Raw genomic sequence first — 21,011 nt, forward strand, 5'->3', positions numbered from 1 at the left:
CTGAATTCCTTAATGTTTACTACGTAGAAGCCCAAACGTGGAATTTAATCTGTTAAAAACGTGCAGAAAAGTCGTTGAATGTTTACCAAATTAGTGTGGAAGGTTATACTTTGAAATTATTTTATGGCTGGTTAATAAAATTTAAATATAATTTATTTAACTTCTACTCCAATCTTTATTTTTCTAAGTCCTTTTCATAATTGGTACTATGACTAAAGAAAACTCACTTTTTCGTTTTTTTTTGCGTTTTTAGTTTGAATTTTCTGCACAACTGAAGTTATTAATTTTTTGCGGAATATACTTACTTATTAAATCTATGATATTCCTTGTAGGAATCCATAAATTATAACCTCTCCAAGATTAGATTACTTTTTAAATTCTAGTGTTTATCATGTTTATATAATGTATTCGAGCAACCAGATCGAATGTATACTGCCTTCTAAATCAACAGTAGATCTGGAAATTCTCAACCTTGTATATCAGTGAATGACCACGTCCAGCTTAATTAATTGCTATAGATTAAATCTAATTAAAAAACACAATTTGCATAACACGACTGATTTGCACAAGAAGCGGAATGGGGTTTTCAAATTGATTATATTAGCAAAGCAACCATGGGAATGTGGCTTTCTGTATAGTCGTTATTGTTTTCTAGTGAATTAAATATTCGTCCATAACACTAAAACTCATTCTTATCTATTCCATTCAATACTATCTTTTCATTCTTGGGTAGTATATGTATTTTTGTCGATTTATAATTCATCGGATCTATTATTGTTGGCTGAATGTTAGCGAAGGCTACCATTTGTGGGGCTGGAAAAATTTCATTTCTGTCTGTACATCTTTTTGCATGTAGAGTTTGCATGAAGCTTCATTATTATAGACAACGCTGAGTTCGTTAAATGTATAATAAATTTATGAGTATAAAGCGTATTATACACTTTGAAAAATATAATTTTTTGAGTCATAAATCATCAAAAACACGTTACTAATACAATCAAAACTTTAACTCACATACATACTGCAAAACATTTACATTGTTATCTTCAGTAGTTTTTATTTCAAACTTTTTTTTTCTTTTTGACGTGACAACGTCTTAAATTAGGTTGCGGCTCGGAGTCACTCATGAAAAAGTGTAACGCCCGGTAACGTTACGATGCCCGTCCAGTGGGTCCGCCGCACGGGATCCGCATGGGATAAAGCAGATAACTGTGGGTCCGCCGCACGGGATAAAGCAGATAACTATGTTTATTCGTGAAAATGTGGAGTGCTTAGATTCGTCATTTACAACAACTACAACAATAAAGGTAAATAATTGTACACTGATATTTCATTATCGTAAACTATGATTGATTGATTAATTGTTAGATTGACACAAAAGTTGAGAAACTGAGTTTATAGGTTATGTCATACTATTGACAAATGTTGATAGTGTTAAGTAAATTATTAGTTTAAATCACTCTGCAATCAATCGTAATTCAGTCGATTGAGAAGAAACAGCGCGTATTGCTAGTCAAACATTTAAAATAACAAATTATAACCTCTAACCTGTCATAACAGTGCGACTAAACAAACGAACTAAACCGACCAATCACCACGCGCGGAGTTAGAATTTAACTGTGTTTAGCAAGAATTTCAAATTCCAATTTTAGTAAATGTTTTATTCAACTTTACCATTTACAATAACAAATTTTAATTAATTTCAAATTATGTACAATGTTTTAGTAAACAAAATATATTTCTATAGTTAAAATTTGTGCAATTCTTATTTTCATTCAATTCCTTGTTCCTATTGTGCAATTTAATAATATTCATATAAATAAATATTCTACCGAGAAAAAGACGTTGTCACGTAAAATCTTCGCCCGTAAAACCGACTTTACAGGCAACCATAATTTTTTTTTAATAAAAAGGAGAGACCGATCTCCTTCCAAGCCTTATTCTGTCCGTCCTCATGGGCCACTGGCCTGTGCGAGGATCTTATCAAACAGAATAAGGGGGAGAGTCGATACAGTACAAGGTTGATGGTACTGATAAAAAGTACAACGGTCACAGACAGGATCTGAACCTGCTCTATCTCTAACTCAGACCTAAAGTCCAACGACTTAGACCGCTCGGCCATCGGCACTCCCACAACTGGTTACACAACTGCTTAAATTTCTTACTGTCAATGTCTATAATTTCAGTAAAGTGATAATCAAATGTGTTTTACTAAATCATTTCCCGAAGAGAATTGTTGGATGAGCCGAATCCTATCCTCGAGGGACTGTCGTCATTAATACTTACACGATACGTGTCGTCTGTCTATTCACACGATACCTGGAATACGAACTGAATTATTGACTTGACATTTTGTACAAACTTAATTTCCATTCAAGGGACATCGATCGAGTTGGTTGATGTCATTCCGTGGAATTTGTCTTACCGCTAGCAAACATTTTTACATTCATCTTATGGCTAATCGTTAGGGTAATGAAAAACAGAAGAATAAATAAACCTGTAAACTAAACTCTTGTAATCATATAATATTTTAACATAGGACATAGTAACACAGGTTGCCCAACTAGGTTTTCTAAAAACGTACAACACAATCTTAATGTCTACACTGTTTCTATTTAAACACTGCAATGAAACCCAACTTAATAAGCAAAAATGTGAATGTATCATGAAGCAGGGTATCTCGAGAAAGAATACATCTGTAGATTTTTGACTTTGTATGAAACTTTTAGATAGTCAAAATTGAGTTCCATGGTGGTACATGTCCACCCACGTGATTTGGCTGAGCGTAATTGAAACCTATCATTCAGCAGGGCGGTACAAATTCTTTTACGAAGGATGTAAAAGTTTCTCTTCTGTATAATGTCTGTCTGTCGGGTATTAAAAAAATATTATTCTAATTTCATTCCCACTAGTAGGTATTATATTTACAAAACAAGCACATAAAAAACAATTGCAAGAAGGAACACATTAAAAAGAAAATTATGTAATCAACAGATTATTTTCAAACGTTTCTTATGCAAGATCTGGGACGATAAAAAAGATAAAGCCGCAGGACCAAGTACCAGGAAGTGGATACTGTAAATGGTGTATCTTCGTTGAGAAATTTGTGACAGCTTCCAATCTACTAGAGATTATTAATGGGAAAACAGATAAGCCTGCAAGAGGACAAAATAAAACCTGAACAACATTGTTCCTACTTCCTTTTGGATGTGGGGATATCAAGTGATGGAGATCTAGACAACCTGATAAGATTAGATACGTAGACTGTGTATAAACCATACTGATTTGTTCAATTTGAGTACATCTTGTATCTTATGGTATTTTATAACTATGGAAAATAATTTACTTTTAAAATATGAAATTGGGACATTTCTGGTCACTGTTTTTTTTCTACTTCTATGGTACTGTGACATTTTAATCGCACCTTATTTTTTCAGTTCTTTGTAAAAGGTTTGTTACTGACGATGGCTTATTTGAAAAGATAATAGGATACCGGACAGTTGTCATCGTTATATATTACATAATGTATAATGTTTTGAGGATTGAAATCCATTCTCTTCGACAGGTAAGAAGGCAATTAGTGTACATACATGGACTTCTACTAAAAGAGAAAGAAAATGAATCAAACATACCCGAAGACTGCTTGGAGTCTAAACGAGAGAAAAGGAGAAAATATATTTCAATCCTCGAAACGTTGTGTTGTAGATTTTGTAACATATAACGATGGTAAATGTTCGAATGTCTATTATTTTTTAGGACTGATTTTGAATTAACTAACAGACTAAGTTAAAGTTGCATTAGCTTCAAATTACGAAATTTTTCTGATATTGGCCTGTCTTCAGGATCGATAGTTAATTATGATAGTCATGAACTTGTACTCGTATATCTTATTACTAATTTTACAAAGAAAACTTAATTTTTTACTTTACTTTAAACGCTTTATCAAGTGTAAAACCATTGGGTTTTCTCTGTACTATGTAAAATGTATTTTAGATTCCAAAAATTGTTTTCTAAAGTTGCAAAATATGAATATTTTATGGTAAAAATTAAGTTTTACTAAATCAAACCACGATTTTCTTGAAATCGATAGTGGTGTCTATCAACCAAAGATGAAGTGGCGATGGTAGGAAGGGTTGATTCAGTTGAATATTGAGTTTAGCTCCAGTTTACCTCCCTTTTATGGCAGCGTCTGGTATCTGACGCTGTCTCAGACTTGACCCCCGGAATCTGGACAAGTCTGAGACAGCGTCAGATACCAGACGCTGCTATAAAAGGGAGGTGAACTGGAGCTAAACTCAAAATTCAACTGAATCAACCCTTCCTACCATAGCAACGTTATGTGTAGAAAATTCGGATGATCCACTGTGCTTAGAGATCATGTCTATCACATCGTAGTGCACTCAATTGTGTACCTGATGAGACAATGAGACTACCACTTCACCTATACAAAGGTGTCTCTGATGTCAAAACGATGTAAATGTTACGTTTTGAACTTTTTCGTCGTCAACTTTCTTTGGAACTCTTCAGACGAACATTCCAAGAGTCAAGTTTAAGACAGCGTCAGATACCAGACGCTGCCATTAAAGGAAAAACGGGAGCTAAACACAAAATTCAACTAAAGATGGTTGGCAAGAAAAATAAAATTTCATTTTTTTTCACCCTCATGTTCACCATGTATAGTACCTGTACCACTTTTACAGGATTACCAAAATTTAATTCTGATGGAATTGTTTCCAATATCACCAAAGGTATACACTTTACACATGCCTACATTTAATTCCAATGACTCAAGTCTCCCTAAGGAAATGAAGGACTGTCAATGGTCAAATTCAAAGTCAAAAGTGTTTTATTTTACCAGGTGAAGTCAGGCATAAGAAGCCCTCTCTGACACTACTGGGGACCAACGGCTTAAAGGTGACTTCCGAACCACCACCAATGACCGGGCAGGCGGGCTGCTTGCAAGGACAGGATCGCTCAGCGGTCACCCATCCAAGCAGCAGCCACGCTCGACGTTGCTTTATTCGGTTATCTCTCGATAACCGCTGTACCCGCTACACTGCGCCAATGGTGTAGTACATTGGGATTAGATCCTAAATTATTACTAAGGTGCAAAATTGATTCGTATTAGAATCCCTGAGGGTACCCAACCAACACGTAATGTTCCTATGATTTCTTGTGGTCAAGTATTCCTGGGAGGATCCCACGTCAAAGTTTTCGGAGGCGATTCTTGTTCGGTGAACCATCCTCACTCTTCGCAGTCGCAGGTCACAACTCCTCACCGGTCGACCTTCAATGATCGGTATTGTTGAGCAAGAGGAGGAGGAAAACTGCATATAATCTACCACGAGCCGGGCTCTGTTTTAATTATCTGTTAAAAATATGATTGAGTATTGTGGCGCGGTAACCTCCCAAGGTCATTGCAAAGTTGTCTTACTGACGTCTCCCAAACACAGACAACCTTAATCTTTTGTTATACGATCTTGTGTCAGACAACTTGCATCTTATAATAGTGTTAGCTTGACTTTAGACGCGATAAAAATGTAAACAAGGACATTCAAATACTTACATAATTCATAACATAACAGTTTGTTCAGAACAATAATAAATATTAATGAACTAATAATAATTATAACGGTAACTTTGATGAAACCGTAACAGTAAAATAGGATGCTTTACACTTTTATGTTTTCACTATGAAATACTTAAACTCGTGACCTGTGCTTACTTAAGTTACAAGCTAAGTATACATTTATACTATAAGCCCCTACTTTACTATTTAGAATGAGCAGTTACTACTAAATAACTAGTAAAGATATAAAGTAGTAAGCCCAAGAAATAGAAAGTCACAAGATATAAATAACAATTTTACTATAGAAGCAAAATTGCAACGAATAAACGTAAAAGATGGAGAAAACTAACTAACATGGCCATATGCATTAGTTTACGCATTCGTTCATGTTGATATTAACCAAGATTAGACTAGTGCCCTTGATCATGATTTGCGAGATATTTTAACAGTGTTTAGCTAAATTGATCGTTCTATTTCTGTGGAAGAAAAATTGGAAAAATAGTTTAATAAAAACCCAGAAACCCTCAAGTTTCATAGGATGAACCTACTGTTCACTATACCTTGATTTCTTATTTTTCTAAAATGTGTCAAAGTAAAGACTACAGAAGAGCAATAAAAACTAGAAGTTTGGACTTGTACCAAAGGAACCTTTTAGAGATTTCTATAATTGCAAATCATATAACTGTTTGGGTCTTTTTCGTTTAAGGGCCAGCACCTTACAAACATACTATACCTGTCTGACAGTGCATTTAATCCTTTTTTTGTGTGTTATTAGTTCGTAGGGCAGTAGTCCAGGTACTACTTCTAGTATAAACTCGTCTTATCTTATCAGTGATAAACGCGCGACGCTTATCTTTTGCCTGTAATGAAACCTGCGTTAGTTATGTCTGAGTTTTGTGTGAGTAAGCAGTCATTGCGTTGTTGATCTGGGCTTGGACTTTGCAAGCTCGAGTTATTTTTTTTTTCTAAAAGAGCAAGCAGCGCAAAGCGCTGCGCAGCGGGCAGGCACCGCGTGATTTGAGTTTTGAATAGGCAAGCTAAGGTCTTTTGTGCTGGCCCTTAAACGAAAAAGACCCAAACAGTTATATGATTTGCAATTATAGAAATCTCTAAAAGGTTCCTTTGGTACAAGTCCAAACTTCTAGTTTTTATTGCTCTTCTGTAGTCTTTACTTTGACACATTTTAGAAAAATAAGAAATCAAGGTATAGTGAACAGTAGGTTCATCCTATGAAACTTGAGGGTTTCTGGGTTTTTTTAACAACTGTTTATTTAACATACCCCAAGGGAAAGAATACAAAAGCCCAACAACTACAAGTTTGGAATCAACGTATCATATACAGGGTGTAAATTAAGTTCTGATACGCCTGGATATGTTCCAAACGGATTGCAATATCGATGTAAAACCTTCACCGTACCCATTAAAATACTTTTATGAACTATTTAAAAGACAAAATATTTCCCCCACTTTTTCAAAGGGTGTGGTTGAGGGGGGATCACTTGAAATGTTCAAATTGCAACCCCTATATTGTGACATGCCATTTGAAAGGTCAATTCAAAAGAACACAATTACATGAACAAATCATCTCTACGACGATCCTAGCAAAAGTTATGGGAAAACAACCTGTTACGTCAAAGGGTGTAAATTAAGTCCTGATACGCCTGGATATATTTCGAAAGGATTGAGATATCGATGTAAAATCTTCACCAGACTTATTAAATTACTTATTTGGATATTTTGAGGCTAACAAACATTTAGCCCCTCTTTTCAATGAAGGATAGAAGAGAGTAACTTTGAATTTTCAAATTTCAACTCCTATCTTGTGTCATGTCATATGAAAGATCGGTCAGATTCCGTTATATGCCCCCAACAATTAAACTTTTTCAATGAACTTAGAACGTTATAAAACGATGTAGTTGAGTAACAGAACTAACATTCCATCAATCAACAAGCATATCCAGGTATTGCGGTCGGTATTATTGTCGCTGTTATCTTATCTTTCTCGAGAATCCCGATTACGGCAGGCCGCGCGGCATCACAACGCTTCACTTTAACTCTGTTACCCATTTAAAGCTATACTTCAAGACATGCAGTTTTTCGGCCACCTCAGTAAGAACTCTCAGTAAAACTTGTTGTGTTCTTTTTGGTGTTGGTATTAAATTACTCATCGATTATTGAGTTTTTTCTTCACATACTAGCTTTTATCTTAGCTAGTAACCAATTGTAATTCATTATAATAAAAAAAAAAAAAAAAATGAAAAATTAGCGTTGGGGGCATATAACGGAATCTGGCCCAAAGTTCTATTCTATAGAAACACAATGACACTAAGAAGACACCTGCGCGCCGTTTCTGGCAAAAGTTATGGATATATAACGCAAAAAATAATAATCTGTAGGTACAATGCCAATGTCTTGCGCATATCAACTCAATGCACACGTGATATCTTTTAGTAAGACTTTAAAAGGCCCAGTTTATTTCTTTAAGTAGTAGCCTATCTATTGTTTCTGGTGTGCAAAGTTTTGGTAAGAGGTAACTTTTTTGTATATGGAGCATTTGTATATGGAAATTTGAAAATTTCAAGTGACTCCTTTGTACTTCCCTTTGTATATTTTATATTCTTCAGAAAGTTCATAAAAGTATTTTAATAGCTATGGTGGAGTTTTTACATCGCTATCGCAATCCGTTTGGAATATATCCAGACGTATCATGAATTAATTTACACCCTGTATATCAAAGAAAATATCGATCTCTTATCGATATAAAATTTCGCAAAGGAAAGAATAGCTACCGAGGCCAACAACTAAAAGTTTGGAATAAACGCATAATTTATATTTAAGGAAATATCGATCCCTTATTGATATAAAATGCTGCAAAGCAAAGAATACAGAAGCCCTACAACGCATTATCATATAAGGAAAGATGCCTCTGACTGCCCTGTTATCTCAACCTCCTGTTTATCAAAATCCCATTTGGTGGTGATGACTTTTAGTCCAGCATTTGTTCGTCGACTAAATCTATGAACCCACTTACTAGGTCTCATAAACAGTGTTATAAACATAAGATGTATTAATTCCAAATTTTCACCTTGGTAATTAATTTCTATCTGTACTTCACGCGATGAGATTATTTTTAATACACCCATTAATATAGATCCGGTCATATAAAATAAAAACCACTGATGCTCGAAAGCGGAAAGGAAATCATCTACTATATTCATAAATCTCGTTAAACATCAATATCTTGTTGCTTACTACACATATAGCACAAGTAAAGTCATCCTTAAATGAAATAGCCATTAGTTACGATGAAGAATACTGATTTACATACACTTACAATGTCACCAGGTTTTGAGGTTAGGTTATGGATGTTGAGAGCCTCAGTGTACGTTAATGGATTTTTCCCTAACTTGAAATGTATCCGAGCTCAGCTACAAGGGAAGCGACGATTTGATTGATAGGCTATGGGATTAAACAAATCCAAGGTGAATCAAAATCCAATAAGGATACATTCTACTTCGATTAATAATGAACGGGAGCAGCGAGATAAAGGGTTGATGTCGTCACCGCATGGACACTAATGGCCGGAGGACGGATATAAGGAGTTTCCTGTACGGTAGTGTAGGGTTACTTCACCACCCGCAGGAACATGTGGGCGTTCCTGGCATTTCTTTTGGTGACTGGCGCCTTCCCAGCCTCAGCAGGTGAGTCCAGTAGTACCAACCCTACAGTATTAGAGTAAACTTTCATAGCTCAGGTTTAAAATTAACTACAGTGCTTTGCCCAAGATTCAATTTTGTCTGTGTTCTTTTTTTATATAAATAATAAACGTTTGATAATTGCATTTTATGAAGGAAGAGAAATATTAAAACATAATAGTCTTATGGTTTTAACTTAAACTAAATAATAAGGACATCTACAAAATAAATGTAAAGAAGTTACTCATAAAAATTTAACATTCGGTGTATAGTATCCTAATATTTACATGTGTATCTTAAATTGAAAATAATTATTACTGCCCTTTTCTTGTACGTAAAATACTTCAGGTCAGTATTAGAATTTAAACCTTCTACCTTAAATTACAGTGAGCCTATCTTTATATAATTAAAAAATATCCCGTGAAATAGGGCGTGTAAAGTTCTTAAATAATATTTTGATTGAATTTGTACGTTGACTCCATTTGATATAACTGGAAATACGAGAGGAAATTTTTTTTAGAATACTGGTTGTTTTATTGCACAATGTATTGTATACTTATTGTATTACATAACAAAACTATAACTGTTGGGTTTTTTAGTAGTACAAAATTGGAAAGTTAAAAAAACGTAGATTTGAATGTATGCAATGTATTGAAATGGTATTATACGGTCACAGTTATATTCTTGTAAAGGGTGTTAAAAAGATATTCTGCCTTGATTTTAGGCGCAAGAAAGAAAACTCAAATATGCAATATTGTTTCCAAGGATCTCATTTATTGTATGTATAATTAAATATTCACGCTCACTAAAACAAACTGAACAACAAATTGTAGAAAGAAATCTAATTTACAATACCTCTTATGATGGATTTTTTTGACAGTACCTGTTTTTATTTACAGATAATAGAGTCACAATTTCGCCAACGAAGACACACGATGGCGATAATGGCAGACAGTAAGTATTGAAACAATACTAAAAAGGACAAATTTAACACTAATTAATAAATTTAAATGTTGCATCAGTATCGCAAACTCTGACCGCTAAATCGTATAAACAACATCGTTACCTGTTTTCTGCGATAAGCAGCTTGCTGGCCCATTACACCTTCATTCCAGGTACCAGGAATCAGTTATCTGTCCCATCTGTTTATCTCCCTCTCTCCCTTAATCTTCCTGGACCCTAGATCTTTTCTATCGTAGCAGTGTACTATTTCATGTTTTGCATTCGTTCTTTAAGAAATTAACAACAAATATTTTTATACTCAATACATCAAGTAATCAGTAGTGCTGGCTTCATAAAATACTGAAGTACCAATAAATATACTCTAGTCTTGTTATATATTAATTTTGTGAGGTTGAACGTAGAAATGTAAAATTTATAAACAAAAACTTCAAGTTTAGCAAAACAATGTGGGGTAGCAAAATTGGTTTCTAAAATGTTACAAATAAAACACGAATCAAAACTTATATATAACCATTGTTTTCCCAAATTGTTATTGGCCGTCAACTTTAAAGCGCAAGAGTTGTCGAAATGTGTAATAAAACTTGTCACTTATTACGTAATTTTAATGTGAATTAGAAAACTGTAATATTGTGTCTGTATTGGTAAACACTTGAATTAAAACAGTGCAGTGTTGAGTAATATACAGTTATATTGCAAAAATAGTATATTCACAATTTCTAGCCAATTCAAACTAAAATTTATATTAAGATAGTACATACAGATAAGTTACAATACATTACTCGGATAAGCTCTCAACCAATGAAAGTCTCTCAACCAATAGCAAGTTTCAAAATGATTACTATCCACATTGTACAAAATCATGACGAAATCCAATTTTAAACTTCCGGTACCTTTATATAGTTTTCTGTAGATTACATAACCATTACTTATGTATCTGACGATCGTTTTTAAGTTTATAAGGCTAGAAAAATATAATCTGAGAAAAGATATCATTATTTGTGTGGATAAACACAAGATTGATCGGTCAGATTCCGTTATATGCCTCCAACGCTTGAACTTTTTCAATGAACTTAGAACGTTATAAAACGATGTAGTTTAGTAACAGAACTTACATTATGCCCCCAACGCTAATTTTTCATTTACGGATTATTATAATGAATTACAATTGGTTACTAGCTAAGAAAAAAGGGTACTTACGTATTATATCGACCACACCCCTACATTTCTCCAAACACAACAACTCAACAAAAACAAACATCACCAAACAAAAACTAAACTCTTTATTTAAAAAAACACACAAAACTTGTTTTTATTCGTGATCACACTCCGCCACCCAAAATGCGAGTGTCTCCGGCACCGAAGGTGCTGCCGAAGCCCGCGCTGATGTCAACGAAAGAAAAACATCCCTCGAGATAGCACCTATCAGTAAAACATCAAATTCTAGAGGGGCTGATCAGAAATATAAATTGAATTGTGATGGAAAGGCAATTATGTACTGTGGAGAAAACTTAAATAATCATGTGATGCCGCGCGGCCTGCCGTAATCGGGATTCTCGAGAAAGATAAGATAACAGCGACAACACTACCGATCGCAATACCTGGAAATGCTTGTTGATTGATGGAATGTTAGTTCTATTACTCCACTACATCGTTTTATAACGTTCTAAATTCATAGAAAAAAGTTTAAGCCTTGGGGGCATATAACGGAATCTGACCGATTGATCAATGCCAAATATTAATCTTGATTAATTTAAACCTATACTTTTCGTGGTGAGATTAATTTCACTACACCCATTAAGATTCATTACGTTTCGCTACATTCAATAAAATCATTTACTTAGCGATATTTTTTTTCATTTTGACCTCAACCAATGAAAAGAAATTTCTTTTGTCGATTTCAGAAGAAGCCAAATTGTGAGAGTATATTGTGCAAATTGGCTTTTGGATACTAGACCAAGTTTTCCATCTTGAAAACTATACTTAAAAGAGGTCCAATCATGTGTTTGAACGAAAATGGTTTTAAATTGTTTAAAGCTACTAAAAAATGCAGTTTTTTTAAATCTAATTTTATTTTTTTAAAGTTTGTTATTGACGATGGAAGGTTTGAAAGAATAACAGGATTTTAGACATTTGCGATCACTGTAGGTTATAAAAGGTATAACGCAACGTTTCGAATATTGGAATCTATCCTCTTCGTCAGGTGGGGGAGGTATTAATATATACAAAAATAAAGAACAGAAATAAGTAAAGAAGGGAAAGAAAAAGGTTCAAACATACCCAAAAGCTGCTTGGAGTCCAGTGATCATCGTACTTGTGATTTGTGCTCGGGACTTGCATCCTTTGCAGTGACAACGCCTGGACTGGACTCCAAGCAGCTTTTGGATATGTATGTAATGTAACATTCTGTTCCATTAACTCAATTTAAAAAATTTTATTTTATATTTTTTAAATTTAGATTTTATATGTGTATCCATTTTAATTTCAATTTTTAAATGTTATATTGATGTAAATACCAAATGCAACAAAAGCCTTTACTAAAAACTAAAAATAATCTTGAGACATAAAAATAGCTTGTGCAGTCATTTTACATAGAATTTAAGATAATTCTAAGAATAAAAATGCAGTATCTTATTATATAAATTTGTGAATGTGCACATTAAATTTATGAATAAATCTTTATGTTAAATTTATATAAAACGACTACAATATAATTTAATTGACTCTGAAGGATGCTAGATATAAAAATATTATTTTTAAATAAAATTGTAATTCGCTGTAAGCCAATAAGCTTTAAATACATTGTAATATTGAGTTACAAATATATAAGTAATGGGTGTATTATTTCTTGTGGATATGTTAGTAGTTAGGTCTCTGAGTGATAGCACTGTTGTGTAGTTGCAGTGGACTACAAATCTTTCCAGTGGACTACATCTTACTCAAATAAAAATAGAAGAATCATTACATCATTCATTGTTGTAATACGAAATGATCTATTGTAGTAACAAAATATTATATTTATGTAATATACTCAATTACCTCTTTTGCTTTATAGGCTTCCAAATGTATCAAGAATAAAGCCATTCGGAATCGGATTTGGGTTTGGCCTGGGATCAGGAGGAATCAGTGCCAACTTTGGAGCATCTGCAGGCTCTTACGGAATATCTGCATCCGGGGGAATTGGAAGTAAACCAGGGATCGCTTCTAGTTACGGTGGTGTTCTCACTGGTTCTCAGTCTTCTGCTGGATCCGTAAGCGGAGGAGGTGGAGGAGGTGTCGTGTATGGTGGAGGCAGCTCCCAGTCTCATTCTGGATATGCAACAGGAACAGGAAGTGCAAGTGCCGGATACGGTGGCTCTTTAGGTGGATCCGTTGGAGCCGTCAACGGAGGAGGAGGAGGTGGTGGCTATGGCGGAGGATCTTCTGGAGCTCATTTATCAGTTGGGTCTCCAGGATCCCAATCATCCGCAAATTCTGGAGGCTTTTGGGTTAATGGAGGATTAGCAAATAATCCTGGGGGATACGGAGGTTCCTCAGTAGGACAACAACCAACCTCAGGATCTACAGGCTATACAGGGGGTACAGGAAGTGGATTTGGTGGTTATGTAGGAACTGCAGGTGGTGCTCAAGGAGGAGCTTCAAGCGGAGCTCAATCATCAGCGGGATATGGAAATGTGGGGCCATTAGCTGGATCCGGATCGGGGGCTGGAAATTATGCTACAAATGGAGGAATTACAGGACAATTAGGAGGAAATTTTGGAGGCCCATCAGCTGGGCAGCAGCCAACGAATGGATATGTCAGTAATATAGCAGGAGGAGGATACGGTAGTGTTTCAACCGGTTCTCAGATATCACCTGGATCTTCAGTTTTGAGCGGAACTGGTGGTGGGAACTACGGAGGATCTGTAAATGGAGGTTATGGAGGGGCCATAGCTGGAAGTCAGTCTGGATCCACTGGAGCCGGAATAAGTGGTCAACTGCCATCTGGCGCTTTGAGTGGGGGATACGGAGGTTTTTCAACTGGAGTGCAAACATCCCCAGGATCGATACAAGTTGGTGTAGGATATGGAGGAACTTCTGGTCCCCAACAAGCGGTAGGATCGGCAACACTAGGAGCCTCTGGATATGGTGGATCTTCATCAGGATATCAGATACCATCTGGATCTGTAGGATCAGTAATTAGTGGGGGATTAGGGGGAAAGCCAAGTATAACGTCTAGTCTCATTTCGGGTTCCACATCTAATCGCCCTCACCCGGGAGGAATTTGGTTTCAAGGAGGAATACATAAACCAGGAGGAACGTCTGCATATGGTGGAATTTCAACAGGTGGTTCGACAGGGGGAAATGTTGGATCTGGTGGCTCGTTATCAGGAGGATCTGCAGGTGTTGCGTATGGAGGATCGTTATCTGGATCTCAGTCATCGAGTGGGTCTACTGCATTAGGTGTTGGAGGAGGAAATAACGGCGCGGGATATGGAACAGCATCAGCTGGGTCCCAATCATCAGCTGGGTGGGGTATTGGTTACGGATCACAACAGCCTGCATCCGAACCTTCTGGTGGAGCGGCTGTCTCGAATATTGGTTACGGATCGCAACAGCCTGCATCGCAACCATCTGGTGGAGCTGTTGTATCGAACATCGGTTACGGATCACAACAGCCTGCATCTCAGCCATCTAGTGGATCTACTCTATCGAATATTGGTTACGGATCACAACAGCCTGCATCACAACCATCTGGTGGATCTGTTGTATCGAATATTGGTTACGGATCCCAACAGCCTGCATCCCAACCTTCTGGCGGAGCTGTTGTATCGAATATTGGTTACGGATCACAACAGCCTGCATCTCAGCCATCTGGTGGATCTGCTGTATTGAATATTGGTTACGGATCCCAACAGCCTGCATCCCAACCAACAGGTGGATCTGTTGTATCGAATATTGGTTACGGATCCCAACAGCCTGCATCCCAACCTTCTGGCGGAGCTGTTGTATCGAATATTGGTTACGGATCACAACATCCTACATCGCAACCATCTGGTGGAACTGTGGTATCGAATATTGGTTACGGATCACAACAGCCTGCATCTCAACCATCTGGTGGAGCTGTTGTATCGAACATCGGTTACGGATCACAACAGCCTACATCCCAACCTTCTGGTGGAGCTGTTGTATCGAACATCGGTTACGGATCACAACAGCCTACATCCCAACCTTCTAGTGGAGCTGTTGTATCGAACATCGGTTACGGATCACAACAGCCTACATCCCAACCTTCTGGTGGAGCTGTTGTATCGAACATCGGTTACGGATCACAACAGCCTGCATCCCAACCTTCTGGTGGAGCTGTTGTATCGAATATTGGATACGGATCACAACAGCCTACATCGCAAACATCTGGTGGAGCTGCTGTCTCGAATATTGGTTACGGATCACAACAGCCTGCATCCCAACCTTCTGGTGGAGCTGTTGTATCAAACATCGGTTACGGATCACAACAGCCTGCATCCCAACCTTCTGGTGGAGCTGTTGTATCGAATATTGGATACGGATCACAACAGCCTACATCGCAACCATCTGGTGGAGCTGCGGTATCGAATATTGGTTACGGATCACAACAGCCTGCATCTCAACTATCTGGTGGAGTTTCTGTATTGAATATTGGTTACGGATCACAACAGCCAGTATCTCAACCATCTGGTGGAACTGTTGTATCGAATATTGGTTACGGTTCACAAGTTGCATCTCAACCATCTGGTGGAGTGTCTGTATTGAATATTGGTTACGGATCACAACAGGCTGGATCTCATCCATCGGGTGGATCTGCTTATTCATCAAGCGGAGCTTCTGCATTCGGCGGTGGAGGAGGAAATACTGCAGCAGGATGTGGATCAGCAGTGGCTTCATCTCAGGCATCAAGTGGAGCCGTGGCAACAGGTGGTTCACCTTACAGTGGATATTTCGCCGGATCTCAGGCGTCTTCTGGGTCTGTTGGCCTCGGTTATGGAGGTGGATTAGCGAGTGCAGTGTCCTCGGCAGGGTCCCAAGCATTGGCAGCTGGTAACAAATACGGACAATATCCATTCTGGAGACAAGCAGTTTATTCCGTAGCGCCCCAACCGCTAGCAGTCTGGAAGAGATATCAAACTTATCCTTTCTGGGTATAACTTGTTTATGTCTCACATAGATTGTAAATGACACGATAAATGAAAAAAATGTTTGATGATCATGCCTTTAATTTTAAATCTTTTTCTAGTAAAGCTATAAAACTGTCACAAACCACATCATAAAACCCTATTTTAATAGTGATGATAAATAATTCTTTCAATATTGTCTTATGGCACCCCACAATGAGGATTGCGATGTAATCTTAGCTGACCTTCAACAATGATTTTACATGTATATATTATCAGTCTTATAAAAGTATGATTGACACAACTCTTCTTTCTGTATTTCTTGCCTACCCGTTAGGCAAGAAATACTGTCATCACAGCCAATATAATCACCACATAGAGTAATCTTCGTAGTTACTGTCCGGTCAGGCAAAACTAGAGATCAAAATGGTGGAAATGATTGCGGTGGTTTTGACATTATTCTCATCACCTTTGAAATTAAGTTTAAGACATTTGATGACTCGAAAGTTCTATGATAATATTATATTTATTATGAGGTAACGGTGGTTACAGAATGTAGCAATGAAATCATTCATAACAATCGACTCTTGCTCCACTTCCCAAGTGAGTTTGTCTGTGGAAGGAAACACTTAAATCAATAACACTCACTGGACCGTACGAACAAAGACAATGTTTCGGAGTGAATAGTTATTGTCTTCAGGGTCGATGTGTAGCGGGAGTCCCCATTCCAGGACCTTCGCCTGAACAGGAAGCGGTCAGAGGTCCTCGGGAACTCCTGGAATACCCAGATGAGTTCTTAACCTTGCAGTTGCCACCTGCGGTTGGAAGGAATGTAGTTATTGCTAGTATTTGTAAGGTGAGATTTAGATTGGATTTTGTTCTGTGAACAGGTCTACCAATCGTAACGAATTTAATTGCTGGGTTGAAAAAAATTGATTTTATAGCTGCTTTGTATTATTGCAGGTTTCTTTAGACTTTGACATCAATGGGTTTATACTGTTGGGTTGCCTCAGAAATGAAACTTGTTTTATCTTCTAAAATTATTATTTGTATATTTAAGGGGAAAATGCTATCAAGTGCATTTTTACAGCAGAGAGAAATCAGTGAGGTCGAAAAATGTTACATAGATGAATTGTCGTGATTTTGTTTTATTTTCGAAACAAAGAACCTACAGCTTATTGATAAGGGGGTAAAGATGGGACCATTAGTTCTTTGTTTATTAGGACCATTAGTTCATTAAATTGAGGCCTTTTACTAAATTGAGTTCACATTGTGAGGCCTTTGACTGTATTAGTTAATCTGTCATTCCGCACAGGAGTTTTCCCCTCGCTCCTAAAAATCTCAAAAGTAATCTCTATCTTCAAAAAAGACGATCCCACACTCATCAATAGTTATCGGCCTGTCTCGATTTTGTCTGTAATAAGCAAAATATTCGAAAAGCTTTTTTTATTACGAATGCTTCAGTTTCTTAACAAATACAATCAGCTCTCAAATGAATAATTTGGATTCAGAAAGGGCAAATAAACGATAGACGCAATTGTGAGTCTTGTTGAGACGATTGTAGAGGGGCTAGAGAGTCGAAATCACACGTTAAGTGTGTTTCTCGATCTATCTAAAGCATTCGATTGTGTTGACCATCTTACGCTGCTTGACAAATTGGGGTCCCATGGCATTCGAGGCGTGCCGCTCTTGTGGCTTAGTTCATTTTTAAGCCACAGATCTCAAGTTGTCCAAATTTCAAACCATGTTTCTAATTCAATGAAAAGTATTTATGGAGTCCCTCAAGGATCAATTCTCAGCCCTATTCTGTTCCTGCTCTATGTCAATGACAGAATCATCACTACCACACGGAAGAATCGTGAAGTATGCGGATGATACGACTCTATGTTTTAATGAAACAACAAAATCAGTTTTAGAACAAAACACCTTTGTTGCAGTAAACAGTTGTGTGCAGCACTTTCATAGCCTCAATCTAAAAACAAATTCTTCAAAATCCAATGTTATAAATTTTTCTTTGCGCTCGACAGACTGCGAATATGGCCCGGCCATCGTGTTGGATGAGGCCATATTAGAAGAGGTCTGTTCCTCGAAATTCCTTGGAATTTACCTTGATCAAGGTTTGACATGGAATTTTCATATCGATTACGTTTGCTCCAAATTAGCCTCAGGCATTTATGTGCTGAGGTCTCTAGCTAAATACTGCCCTATTCAGGTTATGATGACGGCTTATTATGGCTTGATCTATCCACATCTCACCTATGGACTAGTGCTGTGGGGTGCATGTGCAAGTAACCAATTATTAAGAGCGTTCAAGCTTCAAAAACGAGCGATACGCATCATTGCAAAATTAAAATTAAGAGAGTCGTGCAGGCCAGTTTTCAAAAGATTGCAACTGTTGGTTCTGCCAAGCCTCTACATTTTAGAAACAACGTCATATTGTATGCTTAAATGCACCTTGACCAACGGACGGGATGTTCACTCGTATGAGACAAGAGGCAGAGAAAACTACCGAACCAGGAGACACAGGACGGTAGTTCATGAACGTTTGCCCTCACAGGCAGGAGTTCATCTCATCAACAGCTTGCCAGATGAAATTAAAAATTCACCTACGCATAAAAAATTTAAAATTCGTTTGAAACGCTGTTTAGTGTCCAACGCTTTTTATAGCGTGAACGAGTTTATGACATATAACTGGGAGACCGCACAATCTGAAGACTTGCTCTCGAATTGAGGTGGGTAAAAAATTGGCGATGAATGGAGCAGAGTGAGTGTCAAAATGCATGTATGAATGAGAGTTCGATGTAGCATGTGTGTCAAAATTATTAGATACTTGACGTTTGCTATACAAATGTACTCTATTTGTCTCCGCAATAAATACTTGACTATTGACTATTAACGGTGGATAATTTTAAAGATAACAGGATTTAGGTCATCGTCATGTGTTACAAAAAATGCAACACTGTGTTACGAGACACAGTACCCTTCTGCATGTGTAAATCCTGAAATTAAATTGAGTACGTAAAAAAAATTAATCAAAAAAATATGGTGATCAGGAGCAGGAGAAAGGGCAAACAAAATATTATCATCGAAGTCATTATAGCCTGAAACTAAGTGGAATGACGTGTATATGCCCTTATAATGATAAGGTACATGGGTTGAAAATACATGCAAAGTACTAAATAAACAATAAATAACGACGAAGACACTAAAGCCATACATTTTAATAGAAAGATTGTACTGCAAATGTGCACCTGAGAACTGATAGTATACAAAACAAGAGTCAACCGGCGTTGTATAACCACAAAACTTATTTTTGTGTGTGAAATCAATGAAGCAAATTTCCCGAGATAAATAAATCGATCGTCAGATTACGAAACGGAGACTAAAAGTCGATTTGTATATGGTTTGGTTGTATCTGATTTAACTCTAACTCCGTGTCTAACGGTTGGTGTATCAAGCTATAAAAATTTTGATTCGAAACAAATTGTTATTATTTACACCATTATGACGCCCTCCCACTTGCTTCTATCAAAAATATAGGCTGTTGCCAATCGATTTCTCTCTTGGAGAAATAAGGCTATCGATGTTAGCCTTAGAGGCTTAGAGGCAAAATGCAAATCGCTCTTGGACTATTCATAAAATGAAGATTCGTGGAGCAATTGGAAAATTTAAAAATTTATTGCAACTAATGAGGTTTTAACTTAAAGAACTTAAATTGCCTTCTTGGACTGCAACGCAAAAGTTCGGAGAAACCTGAACAAAATAACTCTATATAATACACTGTAACGAAATTGTCATAATCTGAGACCACAAGGGCTGTTTTAATAATGAAAGTTTAGTCTATTGCAAATGACTGTGATAAGAAAATGATTAATTTTCGACCACGCACTCAGGTTTAAAATCCGTGGTGTCCATCCGCATGCAACAGTATTAAAATGGAACATCCAAATGTGACAGGAATGCTGAGTAGAGGGACTCGCGCGAGTGAAGAACTTTAGCGTTATGAAGCACGTCTGCGCAGGAATGCCAGCAGAATCTCCCGGATGTGGAGACCATGGACTTGGACAATCAGAGCCTGTTATGGCCGGGCAAATGGCCAGGTAAGAGAGGAATATCAAGCGGACTTCACAGCTCCGCCTGGGATCAGAGTCCTCGGCCCTGCTGTCAGCTCTGGCATAGAATCAGACCCAACGAAATTGGAAGTTGATGTTGAACATCTGTTTGAAAATCTCAGAGCTAACACTTTGTAGTCTTTTTGTTTAGTTTTGATAAATATCCAAAAGAGATTTCAAAAATGATCCGCTGCGACAACTTTGGGAGTACCGATTGCCGTCTACCTTCTAAAGACTTTGAGTTTAAGTTAGAGATAACGCAGGTTCAAATACGGTCTGAGACCGAAGCAGTTTTATCTATACCTTCGACCTTGTACTGAAGTTGAAGTTAATGTCTGTTGGAAAATCTCAGAGCTAACATTTTGTAGTCTTTTTCTTTAGTTTTGATAAATAATCCAAAAGAGATTTCAAAAATGATCCGCTGCGACTCCTTTGGGAGTGCCGATTGCCTAGTCTACCTTCTAAGGACTTTGAGTTTAAGTTAGAGATAACGCAGGTTTAAATACGGTCTGAGACCGAAGCACTTTTATCTGTACCTTCGACC

At 37.0% G+C, this 21,011-nt stretch overlaps 1 protein-coding gene across 1 annotated transcript; it reads left to right on the forward strand.

Moving 5' to 3' along the window:
• The first annotated feature begins 9,136 nt into the window (after positions 1–9,136).
• On the forward strand, positions 9,137–20,605 carry LOC124363764 (fibroin heavy chain-like). Its single transcript, XM_046819027.1, has 4 exons — positions 9,137–9,270; positions 13,280–16,281; positions 17,069–17,211; positions 20,456–20,605. The coding sequence occupies exons 1-4, from the start codon at positions 9,137–9,139 to the stop codon at positions 20,603–20,605; spliced, it is 3,429 nt and encodes a 1,142-aa protein (XP_046674983.1).
• Positions 20,606–21,011: the final 406 nt, after the last annotated feature.

This window comes from Homalodisca vitripennis, chromosome 5, assembly GCF_021130785.1.
Source record: "Homalodisca vitripennis isolate AUS2020 chromosome 5, UT_GWSS_2.1, whole genome shotgun sequence".
NCBI classification, from domain to species: Eukaryota; Metazoa; Arthropoda; class Insecta; order Hemiptera; family Cicadellidae; genus Homalodisca; species Homalodisca vitripennis.

Excerpts from the sequence above, each read along its gene's own strand:
- LOC124363764 (XM_046819027.1), top strand. The coding sequence starts at position 9,137 with ATGGACACTAATGGCCGGAGGACGGATATAAGGAGTTTCCTGTACGGT. Across the intron at positions 9,271-13,279 it reads CGCCTTCCCAGCCTCAGCAG|GCTTCCAAATGTATCAAGAA; the intron begins GTGAGTCCAGTA and ends TTTGCTTTATAG. Across the intron at positions 17,212-20,455 it reads TTATTGCTAGTATTTGTAAG|GTAAGAGAGGAATATCAAGC; the intron begins GTGAGATTTAGA and ends GCAAATGGCCAG.